The following is a 13,187-nucleotide window of genomic DNA, read 5'->3' as shown; positions in this document are numbered from 1 at the left end:
TGATTTCATTTGTTGTTTGTTCATTTAGGAATTCGTGCTGCAAAGTGTCGACGTAAACTCAAGTCTAACCTGAAGGAGAAGTTCCAGTGTCTGTTTGAGGGGATCGCTAAAGCAGGAAACCCAACCCTTCTGAATCAGATCTACACACCGCTCTACATCACAGAGGGAGTGACTGCAGAGGTCAATGATGAACATGAGGTCAGACAGATTGAAACAGCATCCAGGAAACCAGACAGACCAGAAACAACAATCAGACAAGAAGACATCTTTAAAGCCTCACCTGAAAGAAATGAGCCAATCAGAACAGTGATGACAAAGGGAGTGGCTGGCATTGGGAAAACAGTCTTAACACAGAAGTTCACTCTGGACTGGGCTGAAGACAAAGCCAACCAGGACATACACTTCACATTTCCATTCACTTTCAGACAGCTGAATGTGGTGAAAGAGAAAAAGTACAGCTTGGTGGAACTTGTTCATCACTTCTTTACTGAAACCAAAGAAGCAGGAATCTGCAGGTTTGAAGAGTTCCAGGTTGTGTTCATCTTTGACGGTCTGGATGAGTGTCGACTTCCTCTGGACTTCCACAACACTGAGATCCTGACTGATGTTACAGAGTCCACCTCAGTGGGTGTGCTGCTGACAAACCTCATCAGGGGGAATCTGCTTCCCTCTGCTCGCCTCTGGATAACCACACGACCTGCAGCAGCCAATCAGATCCCTCCTGAGTGTGTTGGCATGGTGACAGAGGTCAGAGGGTTCACTAACCCACAGAAGGAGGAGTACTTCAGGAAGAAATTCATAGAGGAGAAGCAGGCCACCAAAATTATCTCCCATGTTGAGACATCACGAAGCCTCCACATCATGTGCCACATCCCAGTCTTCTGCTGGATCACTGCTACAGTTCTGGAGGATGTGTTGAAAAGCAGAGAGGGAGGAGAGCTGCCCAAGACCCTGACTGAGATGTACATCCACTTCCTGGTGGTTCAGGCCAAACTGAAGAACGTCAAGTATGATGAAAGAGCTGAGACAGATCCACACTGGAGTCCAGAGAGCAGAAAGATGATTGAGTCTCTGGGAAAACTGGCTTTTGAGCAGCTGCAGAAAGGCAATCTGATCTTCTATGAATCAGACCTGATAGAGTGTGGCATCAATATCAGAGCAGCCTCAGTGTACTCAGGAGTGTTCACACAGGTCTTTAAAGAGGAGAGAGGACTGTACCAGGACATGGTGTTCTGCTTCGTCCATCTGAGCGTTCAGGAGTTTCTGGCTGCTCTTCATGTCCATCTGACATTCATCAAGTCTGGAGTCAATCTGCTGGCAGAAGAACAGACGACATCCCAGAATTGTGAAACAATAGAAGAAGAATCTGCAGAGACACATTTCTACCAGAGTGCTGTGGACGAGGCCTTAAAGAGTCCAAATGGACACCTGGACTTGTTCCTCCGCTTCCTCCTGGGTCTTTCACTGCAGACCAATCAAACTCTCCTACGAGGTCTGCTGACACAGACAGGAAGTAGCTCACAGACCAAGCAGGAAACAGTCGAGTACATCAAGAAGAAGATCAGTGAGAATCTGTCTGCAGAGAGAAGCATCAATCTGTTCCACTGTCTGAATGAACTGAATGATCGTTCTCTAGTGGAGGAGATCCAAAAGAACCTGAGTTCAGGAAGTCTCTCCACAGATAAACTGTCTCCTGCTCAGTGGTCAGCTCTGGTCTTCATCTTACTGTCATCAGGAAAAGATCTGGACGTGTTTGACCTGAACAAATACTCTGCTTCAGAGGAGGCTCTTCTGAGGCTGCTGCCAGTGGTCAAAGCTTCCAACAAAGCTTTGTAGGTGCACACAGAACTATGATTGATAGATAGATAGACTTTTATTGTCACTGTACAGACAACTGAACAACGAAATTAAAAAGCTGTAGCTGAAGGTGCTTTTAGACATAAAAAAACATATAAAGTGCTCCACATAATAAAAACAAAATAAAACATGAGGAGGAATACACAAAGTAATACAGACAAAGCTACATGACAGCTTTGTTTTACACAAGCATCCACAATATATTAAACATCCCTATGTTAAGTGACAAGAGATAGTTAAAGATGTGTATTGAGTGTCCTAATAGCCCATGGGAAGAAGCTGTTTCTAAGTCTGTTTGTTTTGGTCTTGATGATTGTACCTTCTGCCGGAGGGCAGCATGCTGAATATGTGGTGGTTAGGGTGGGAATGGTCTTTGATGATTGCCTTTGCTCTGGAGAGGCATCGGGAGCTGGCAATCTCATCCAAGGAGGGTAGTGGACAGCCAAATCTGCAGTCACTTCCTGTCAGCCACTGTACAGCCAGTGTACCACACTGAGATGGCATAGCACAGAACACACTCTACTGTGGAAGTGGTAGAAGGTCACTAGCAGGTTTCTCTCAAGCTCGTTCCACTTTAGGACTTTGAGGAAATGGAGACCTTGCTGGGCCTTCTTGACTAGTGCAGTGGAGTTAACTGACCATGTGAGGTCCTCGGATGTGTGAGTACCCAGGAACTTAAAGGTGGTGGCCCTCTCCACATGTAGGCAAACTGGTGGGTCAAAACTAGGGGGGAGGCAGTTATTAATGTGATGTAAGATTATTCTTTCAAAGCATTTTGCAGCCATAGTGCTATGGAGATTAATGTAGTTAAATATTTGCTTAAGTAATATAAACAATTGTTTCTTTTTTTCTGCTGATTCTTCTCCAGGTTGAGTGGCTGTAACCTCTCAGAGAGAAGCTGTGGAGTTCTGTCTACAGTTCTCAGCTCCCAGTCCTCTAGTCTGAGAGATCTGGACCTCAGTAACAACAACCTGAAGGATTCAGGAGTGAAACAGCTTTCTGCTGGGCTGGAGAGTCCACACTGTGGACTGGAAACTCTCAGGTCATTTTCTATGATTATGTCTATAAAGTAATATTTTGTTTCTCCCCAGTTTCTAGTTTACATGAAGAGTTCTTATACTAACAATATTTTCTGCAACTGTATTAAATCTTCTGTCTTTAGAAATGTTGTCAAACAATATTTAACTTTAAAGACATTTCTGCTGCCAAAGTAAAAACAGAATGTCATCAGATTAAACTCTTAATCTGATGACATTCAGCAATTTCAGCCTCCAGCAGGGACATGTGTTCTAATTCATCCTTACTGACCACCAAAGGCGGTGCTTCAGCACTGAATGTCTCCATCCCGCGCATGTGCCGGTCGAGTGTTTATACCAACAAAGTCAACTGTGACCCCTGATGACACTAAACTATATCTTCTGGTGACATCAGAGGATATGTTCCTTTTCATCTTCTCGCTTCACAGGTAGACGTACGTCAGTGAGCTCTAGCTACTTTACTGCTGCTCCGTTGCCGGGAGCCTTGCAACAAACTTGTCAGAGCTGCGAGTTGCAAGCCCTCCAAGGGCGCGACAAGCTGAGACGGGAGGTTTGTTGCGGTTTGCCGTGGACACCCCTTTTGGATCATCATCGGTTGGTCTCTACAACTGGCCAAGTACCAGGCGTAGTGATAAGTTACCTTTTGAGTATTTTTTCTTTTGTTAATAAATGGTTAGTGAAGGCATTGTACTCGCTCCCTCTCCCTACAATTGTGTTATACTTTACGGGCACTAGTGGTTAGCGTTGTGTCCGCTTGACCTATTGTCTGTGTAATCGGTACACCGTTGGTTGTACCTGTTTTTCATTGTAGTTTCATGTGTTGGTGAAGCCAGTGTACTCGCTCCCTCTACTGACATTTGTAGTGCTGTTATATCTGTGAGTAATTGGTACAACTTGTACCAGCTTTGTATTTTGCTGGTTGTCACCATGTTTGGCGACCACTCTTGCACGGCCTGTATGGCTTCTCTGCAGCCTGAAGATGGTCATGATATGTGTCCTTTGTGCCTTGGCCTCGAACACCTGAGGGAGTGCCTTTCGGAGGATCCATGCATGAACTGCAGCTTCATGCCCCGGGCAGTGCGGGCTGTCAGACCGGCTGAGGTTGAACACCTGCTGGGCCATGTCCCAGAGCGGAACAGTTGACCCCAGCCCAGCAATTGCCTCCAGCTCAGCCTAGCCGATCCAAACGTCAGGCTGCTGAGACTGCGGGTGCCTCCTCCAGGAAGAGAGCCAAGGAGTCTAAACTGGCCTCCAAGGTGGACCAGTTGACTGAGGAGCTTAATCAAGTGTAATTTAATCATCCCTCTTCCTAGCCCTCCAGTCTGGCACTGGTGCAGGGGATATGGGTGCTCCTGCTCCTCCTGTGGCCATGTTCGATCCGGAGGATGATACATGTTCGATCCGGAGGATGATACGCTCTCCGTGGCGGCATCAGCCACTGAGTTCGCTGACTATGGGGCAGACGTGGTTCCCCAGGATGTTGCCATGATGACTCCCATAGATGACTCCCACGCCTCTGAGGTGAGCTCCTGCTCCTCGGCCCTCGGTTGTGGTGCTGGGTCCGAGGAGCGGGAGCTCACCTCAGAGGCGTGGGAGTCATCTATGGGAGTCATCATTCGCATGGCCCTGGCTTGTCTGCAGTTGGATGTTCCGTAAGCTTAGCTGGCTCCTGACAGTGCTTTTTTCAGGTGTGGTCAAGCCCCTGCCACCTTTACTGTGCCTCCATCAGATGAATACCTGAGGGAGTTGCACGCATTCTGGATGGATACTAGAGCCCTCTCTCATGCAACATCTGATTTTGGTGACGTGTCTCTGCAGGCTTTTGCTTTGATGTTCAGAGAACTGGGGAGCTTGATGTCTACTCTTGTCCAGGCCCGCCACCAGGTGTGGCTGGCACAGTCGCCTCTCACTGAGACGTGCTGGAGAACCCTCCCCAGTGTCCCAGTGGAACCCGGTGTGATATTTGGGTTGGCTGCTCTGGAGGCGCTTGAGCACACAGTCCAGACTAGACAGACTCGACAGCAGCTACTCTCAGCCACAGACTTTCCCCAGTGGCTACCTTAGGTCTCAACAGCCTGCTAAATGAGGGGCTTAGGGCTTTCAAGCCCCTGAACAACTGCCCTCTAGACAACCTCAGACCTTTGATTCTGCCCGTCGTCCCTCCAAGGCCTCTAGAGGCCAGGGGACCAGGCACTGAGGTCTTGGGGCCGGTCGTCGGCTGTTTTTCCCAGCAGCAGCTCAGCTACTGGGCTGCTTCTACCATGGACCCTTGGGATAGCTTGGGGGCTGTGGCCTGCTCGGGACTGCTCGGGACTGCTCAGAGCATATCAATGTGCTGGAGTTACGGGCCATGCACATAGCTCTGAGGTTTTTTCTTCTGTACCTGAGAGGGAGGCATGTGCTAGTACAGTCCGACAATTTCTCAACCATCTCTCACATAAACCACCAGGGGGGAACCAGGTCTGCACGGTTGTTGCAGGTGTCCCAGGACCTTCTGTTGTGGGTGGCTCCCGGCCTAGCCAGCATGAGGGCGATGTATTTGCCAGGGGAATGGAACCAGGCTGCAGACTTCCTATCCCGTTGCAAGCCTCCACCGGGGGAGTGGCGGCTTCATCAAGTGATGGTGCTCAACATCTGGGACGTCTTCAGCAGGGCAGAGGTGGATCTCCTTGCCACAGAGGAGTCGATCCATTCCCCTCTCTGGTTCTCCTTGACAGAGGAGACCAGCCCTCTAGGCCAGGATGCTATCGCCCACGAGCGGCCAGAGAGTCTTCTCTATGCCTTTCCACCGATCCCTCTGATTCTTCAAATACTGCAGTGGGTCCTCCAGCAGGGCCACAGGCTGCTGTTGGTAGCCCCCTTCTGGGCGGGGAGGACATGGTTTCCTCTGCTGCACAGGCTCGCCGCAGCTCACCGTGGGGCCTCCCTGACAAGACGGATCTTCTATCTCAGTTAGCGGGCCAGATTTGGCATCCCGACCCTCATCACTTGCAGCTTTGGGTTTGGCCGCTGCAGGGCCCAACCTGCTGCTGACAGAGTGTTCAGACACTGTCCAAAATACCGTACTGAATGCTAGGTCGCCTTCTACCCGGATTCAGTATGAGAACAGGTGGCAGCTGTTTTCTATATGGTGCTCAGACAGCGGTCAGGACCCCGTGCACTGTATGGTTCTTACAGTTACTCTTGAATGGCAGCTACTCTGAGGTATACGTGGCGGCCATTTCCTCTCGACATGCTCGAGTTGATAACACGGTAGGGTTCCACAGACTTGTGTCTGTTTTTCTACCAAGAGCCTTGAGGTTACGACCCCCACAGGCACGGAGAGCTCCAGCATGGGATCTGCCCCTGGTGCTGGATGCTTTGTGTCCGCCTCCCTTTGAGCCCCTGGCACAGGCAGAGTTGAGTGGGTGTCTGCTAAGACTGCTTTTCTCCTTGCCATCACTTCAGCGAAGCATGTTGGGCAGCGACATGCTCTGTGAGTGACTCACGTCTGAGGTGCAAATCAGATGGCTCAGGGGTCACTCTGTGGCCGAATACGGCTTTTCTTCCTAAGGTTCTGTTATTGTCGAACCTTAAACGACCTATCCACCGGGCACAGTTTACCCCCCATCCACTGGGTGTGGCCCTGTTGACCTCTACTGCTTCCTCTCAATGAGGTATGTATTGGCATTCCTTGTGACTTTGCTGTCATCCAGTGCTGAAGCACCACTACGCCGTTACGTATGTAACTATGGTTCTATGAATCCTGAATGACCACCAGAGCGTTCTGTCGCTCAGAGTTTTTGTGGTTTTCACGAGAAGATTCTGCAGGAACAGATCTTCTGATGTCACCGGAAGATATAGGTTAACTGGTGTCATCAGGGGTCACAGGTGACTTTGTTGGTATTAACACTCGACCTGCGGGAGATGGAGACATTCAGTGCTGAAGCACTGCCTCTGGCGGTCATCCAGGATTCATAGAACCGTAGTTACATACGTAACTTTCACTTTCTCTCTTACTGCTAACCTAAAATGTATCTGCATGACACCAACATACAGCAGGGGGCGCTGAGTGTGAACATAAAGACCTGAAGAACAAATCTTGTTCATTGAGTTGAGCATCTTTTTAAGCTCATTAGATAAACTGTTGTGTGTGTGTGTTCAGTCTGTCAGGCTGTATGATCACAGAGGAAAGCTGTGCTTCTCTGGCCTCAGCTCTGAACTCCAACCCCTCCCATCTGAGAGAGCTGGACCTGAGCTACAATCATCCAGGAGACTCAGGAGAGAAGCTTCTGTCTGCTGGACTGAAGGATCCACGCTGGAGACTGGACACTCTCAGGTATGGACAGACAGGTAGACACTCTGAGTAACTGAGGGACTCTGGTTCATGTTTAATGGTGGATATGAGTGAAGGTGTATGAAGCTGATTGTGTCTTTGCCTCTTCCTCCAGGATGGACCATGGTGGACTGCAGAGACTAAAACCTGATGTGAGGAAGTGTGAGTGTGTTTTCAGTTTGATTCATGAGAACATGGAGAAAATGAAATGTGTAAAATAAGTGAAAAAATTTCAAAATTATGGAAAATGTGTTTTGGCAGAAATGGACGTGGCCTAACCTGACATTTATCTTGAACCAATTTCCAAAATTTCCTTCTGTTCATCACAGCTCAGGATTTAAAAAAGAAATGTTTCATAAATGTCCACATGCTGGCACTACCTGCTCCAAAAGATAAAGTTCATTAATTCATACTGACTTCAGCTGTTTGGAGCATTTGAACAAAAATGTGTTTGTAACAGACGACAGTTTGAGATGAAAATAACAGACTTGATGTGCAAAGACCTTCATTTAAGACCTAACTTGATGAAAAAACATGAATATTACTGAATATCACTGTCATGTTGACTGAACTGTTGAATTTAGATTCAGACAAAGGTCCACTTACTCTGTATGTCCAAAGCTTTCAGTCACATGTCATGGCCTTCCTCAGTGATGGAGTGTTTCAGTTGTTGGGAATTAGTAGGAGCAGGTTTAATCATTATAACAACATGAATATGAATGAATAATTAGGTGTTGTCACCCTGAGGTCAAGGACCAATAACCAAACAGTCATTAGAGATATGAACAGTGACCAATCACAGGAAACATGAGCATTATCAATTAAATAAACTTAACTAATGTACAGTACAAATAACAGTACAGGTTTTATTGTAGAACATATAAAATGAATTAATAAAGTAATAAATAAATTGTACTATGAAAAACAATACATTATACAAGAAACAGAGAAATTAAAACAATTTTAAAGATGAATGAATAATATTTCACAGCAACTTAAAAAATGTGACAATGACATCACAATGTTTGTGAAAAGATGAGACGTCTTTAAAGCGTTTTTGTCTCTGCAGACAGAATCAGAGAATGTCTGTAGTTCAACATAAAACTAGTTTTGAAGAAAATGAAGAAATCAGAATTTGTGAAAATGATGTTTGCATAAAAGACGCAGCAATTTGATCAAGTTATAAACCTCACTGTTGTTAGACTCTCCATTCAGAAATAAGAGCAGACTCTCTATAATAGGAACCAAAACTTTATGAGTCTCCCACATTAATAAGAATATCTGAGTCCAAAAGTTACTGAAGGAGTACAAACATAAAATAAATGAGAAAAAGATTCAACTTCTTTTTTGCAGAAGGAACATAAAGAGAAAACATCAGGTCTAAAATTGTAACATTTGAATATGAGTTTCTTTCATTGCATCAGAAAATAAATCAAATGTAAATATGATTGACTTGAGTTGATGTTGTGATGTATCAGATCAGTGTGATCAGCTGCAGCAGCTCATCAATAAATAAAGAGGCCGCTGAAGGCTGCTCTCATGTTTCCTCAGAGCAGAAATACTGTAGCAAGATTTGGGACGGATATTAAATGACGGACCAGAACAACTTCCTGTTCAGGCCAGGATGGAGGAGGAAATATGAAATAAGAGAGTTGAGATGCAGCCTTTGTTATCAGGCTGTGTGACTATGTGCACACCTGCTTTGTCTGCTGGAATGAGGCCAACACAGTCGTCATGGAGATGTTTGAGGTTGAATGGTTTAATTTCAGTGATTGTCAGTAAAGTAGTTAATAAATCAACAGATGATAAACTGAAGCTGTGTTGTGTCTGGTTCTCTCCATCAGATGCCTGTGAACTGGAACTGGATCCAAACACAATGAACAGAAACCTCAAACTGTCTGACAACAACAGGAAGGTGACATATGTGGAGAAGGTTCAGTCATATCCTGATCATCCAGACAGATTTGACTCCTGGCCTCAGCTGCTGTGTAGAAATGATCTGACTGGTCGCTGTTACTGGGAGGTCGAGTGGAAAGGAAATGTTCATATATCAGTGAGTTACAGAAGAATCAGCAGGAGAAGACGCAGTAATGACTGTTTGTTTGGAGGGAATGATCAGTCCTGGAGTCTGGACTGCTCTGATGATGATGGTTACTCTGTCTGTCACAATAAGACACAAATATCCATCTCCTCCTCCTCCTCCTCCTCCTCTTCCTCCTCCTCCTCCTCCTCCTCCTCCTCCTCTGTCTCTAACAGAGTAGCAGTGTATGTGGACTGTCCTGCTGGCACTCTGTCCTTCTACAGAGTCTCCTCTGACACACTGATCCACCTCCACACCTTCAACACCACATTCACTGAACCTCTATATGCTGGGCTTGGGTTTTGGTACTGGTCATATGGTTCCTCAGTGTCTCTGGTTCCTCTGTAGGAGGGAGAGTCTCTCTGGTTCCTCTGTAGGAGGGAGAGTCTCTGTGTCCTCTGTAGGAGGGAGAGTCTCTCTGTGTCCTCTGTAGGAGGGAGAGTCTCTCTGGTTCCTCTGTAGGAGGGAGAGTCTCTGTGTCCTCTGTAGGAGGGAGAGTCTCTCTGTGTCCTCTGTAGGAGGGAGAGTCTCTCTGGTTCCTCGGTAGGAGGGAGAGTCTCTCTGTCCTCTGTAGGAGGGAGAGTCTCTCTGGTTCCTCTGTAGGAGGGAGAGTCTCTCTGTCCTCTGTAGGAGGGAGAGTCTCTCTGGTTCCTCTGTAGGAGGGAGAGTCTCTCTGTGTCCTCTGTAGGAGGGAGAGTCTCTCCTGTGGACAGAAACTCTGCTGACTGAAGATCAGCTGCTGAAATCAAACATCACACACACTCTGCACTGTGAAGCAGATCTGTCTCAGACTCAAACACTCAGTTATTTTTCCTTCTACATGATTCATTGATTAGTCTCAGTTGACTCTGCTGTTGTTACTGTCAGTATCCAATGAGCAGCATGCAGCTCTATTCACGTTTTAATCTAATAACATCTGTCCAGCTGTGGAAGCCCACAGTGTTTTTGTGCTTCTCACATGGATTTTATTTGCATAATCAATAAAAACTTTTAAAATACAACACATTTATGAGGAAGTGAAGCCTCAGTGAAATGAAAATGAATCCTGTGCCTGTGTTACCTTTTTATTTATCTCTAATGGAGCCAGTAATAAAGTCAGTATTGTGACATCAATACATATTTTCTCTTTCTGTAAAATAGTTTAACATGGTTGATTATAATGTGTCAGAGGCATCAACAAAAGTTCAACCAATCAAATGTGACTTTGAGTGTGTAGAACAATGTGGCTGAGCTATGATTCATTTAAAACATTTTTATCTTAAATCAATATTATCTGTATTATTATCTATATAATTATTTATATTATTATCTATCACATCAGTGTTAATAATATACTCTGATACACTGATTTAGACCCAATTACTGTAAAACTACTACTGTTACTGTAATACTCCAAGCTCATAATACTGCAGTACTTTTACTGTAATACTTTAACTACATAAAACTTGTAATACTTATTTTACTGCAGTAGGATTTTTCATGCAGGACTTTTACTTGCACTGGAGCATTTGTACATTACTGTATTAGTACTTTTACTGCAGTAAAGTATCAGAGTACTTATTCCAGTAGGGGGAGACCGGGGATGGTTGACAGTGTCACTTTCACCAATAAGGGATGACATAAAAGTCTTGTGATCAATTTCATGTATAACCATTCCCTATCTGACCTTCCATGTGTGCAGGTTTTACATCAAAAATACAAATTTTCAGGTAAAGTAATTTTTTTGTATGAAGTCTATATTTTGACTAATACTGATACTGGTTAACTTTGAATTGTGGAACTTGAATAAGATTAAAGAGCAGGTCCTTAGGTAAAATGTGAGGCATTTTATCTACAGCTATTTAAACAATGGCTGTCACCTTTTAAGAAAGTGTTACTTACAACCATCCCAATTTTTTTTTCTATCCTACTCCATTTTTTGTGGGAGAGGAAAACAAATAGGAGTAAGTCTGCACATGTACTTAAGGCTGCACCAGATAAGGTGAGGCAGGGAAAGTCAGTAATGACAATCAGCAAAGACTTCTTTATCTACCATGTCACAGTGCAGATACTTCAAGAAAGCTGCCAGCGTGTACAATAATTAACTCAGCATAATGAAGTGTGATATTGTGGGCAAAGTCTACAGAGGAGGTGTTGCCTGGATACTTGATTGAGGCAGCAGACTTGTACTATGGACTCACACAAGATACACCTGCTGAGCATCTGACAGGTGCAGATTAGTGTGTATAGGAATTGGTTACAACTGTTTGTATCAGTTCCATTGCAACACTGATTAGATAACAGACACAGATACACACTCCAGTTCACGTTTGTGCATGCTTATTAATGTATTAACATGGATTATGAGTATTTGTACATGAGTGTATTAGTAGTTTTACTGCAGTAAAGTATCAGAGTACTTCTTCCAGTACTTACTGTTAGCAGTAATAATCTGAAGCCAATAGCAGCAGCTGCAGTTCTTCTTTAACCAGTCTGCTGAATGATTTTAGTTCAGTCACTTTGAGTTTGTTTCTGATCAGGATTAAATACAAACCTGATCTCATTTCCAGGATTTTGGATGTGTTTTTGGATTAAACAGCATCACAGACACAAGTGTTTCTACTTTTGCAGCAGCGCCGGTTTTTCTCTCTCTTCTCATTTCCTGGTTGCAACAGTTTCACTTTTGTACTTTGTACCCTGTGACTCAGGTGTTTTCTCCGTGTGAAGCTTCGGTAAGTGACAGTTTTCACTTATTTTACAGTAAAAAGCAGAAAGTCAAGCTGCTGTTAGTGTTGAGATGAGCTCAGCTGACTCTGATTAGTTCAGGACTGAGTGGGAATGAACTTTTGATCCAGACTCAGACGGATTTGTAGTGGTTCCTTTTTTTATCTCAGTCCGCCATTTTATGAGTTTGGTCTTTCTATAATATTCTCTAAAAGGCTGCAGGTAGTGGACGGTACCTTACTGAAATAGTCATGTTAGGTGTAGTATGAAGAGAAGGTAGAGCTGCTGCTGAAATAACCAACATTGGCAGCAGGAATACAGCGACTTTACAGCTGCTGCTGCGGTCGAGCGAGCTAGAGAGTGAATGAAGAGAGGGAGCGCTGACAGTAAGAAAGACGGTGAATCAGATCAATAATTATTTTCTGATTGTTTCACAACGGTTACAGAGCTCAGGATTCATCTATAAGTTGAGCTTTATTATAAACTATTCCACTATAAACCTGAGTCTGTAAATGTGCAGCTGAACACAGAACATCAATTACCGTCATGAAAATAAAGAAAAAAGGAAAGTCTCTGATGAAACAGCGGCTGGATGTGAAGTCTGAGTCTGACTTTACTGTGACTCATTCTACCAGTGACACGCTGTCAACTCTGAACATGATACACACACAGTGAAATAGTTCTTCATGACCGGGTGACTCAACATATATAACAGACAACCATAGGCTTGTCTTTAACTCCAAGAGTGTTACTTTATTACACAAACGTGTAGCCTGCATTACGCACTCCGGTAAACAGATGTTGTATCGAGATGAGTTTCCCCGTCGAGATGTGTTTCCCCTAGTCCCGCCCCCGTCCGAAATGGCCCGAACGGCGAAGGAAGCGCGTGTTCACAAAAAGCTCGTCCACGAGCAGTTGTGCTCGTACCACAGAGGTACTGTGGAGAGAGCTAAGGTTAAGGACTGTCTACTTATATTTTTAGACTGGGACAATATCACATGTATTTGTGTTTTCATGTCTTTATTGACACGACCAACTCCTGTTATTTCTATCAATAAAAATATAATTTTTAATATTATGGACTTTTGGAAGAAAGTGTGCTCATTCATTCATAGGCTAAATATAAATCGCTAATGTATCATATTTGTCTTAAATGCAGCTCCATTATAGCAGGTAAAGCACATACTGACAGCTT

The 13,187-nt window shown here is 44.7% G+C and overlaps 1 protein-coding gene across 1 annotated transcript in view; it reads left to right on the top strand.

The window, feature by feature from the left end:
* LOC128378705 (NLR family CARD domain-containing protein 3-like) overlaps positions 1–13,187 on the top strand; it is a 37,454-nt gene that overhangs the window by 7,264 nt on the left and 17,003 nt on the right. Inside the window, exons 5-6 of the mRNA XM_053338287.1 lie at positions 29–1,832; positions 2,726–2,899. Of these exons, the coding sequence (XP_053194262.1) occupies positions 29–1,832; positions 2,726–2,899 (1,978 nt within the window). The remainder of the gene's footprint in view (positions 1–28; positions 1,833–2,725; positions 2,900–13,187) is intronic.

The sequence above is a fragment of the Scomber japonicus genome, chromosome 2, assembly GCF_027409825.1.
Source record: "Scomber japonicus isolate fScoJap1 chromosome 2, fScoJap1.pri, whole genome shotgun sequence".
In the NCBI taxonomy this organism is placed as follows: Eukaryota; Metazoa; Chordata; class Actinopteri; order Scombriformes; family Scombridae; genus Scomber; species Scomber japonicus.
Note: the sequence above shows the minus strand (reverse complement) of the source record. Positions and strands in the feature narration are given on the sequence as shown.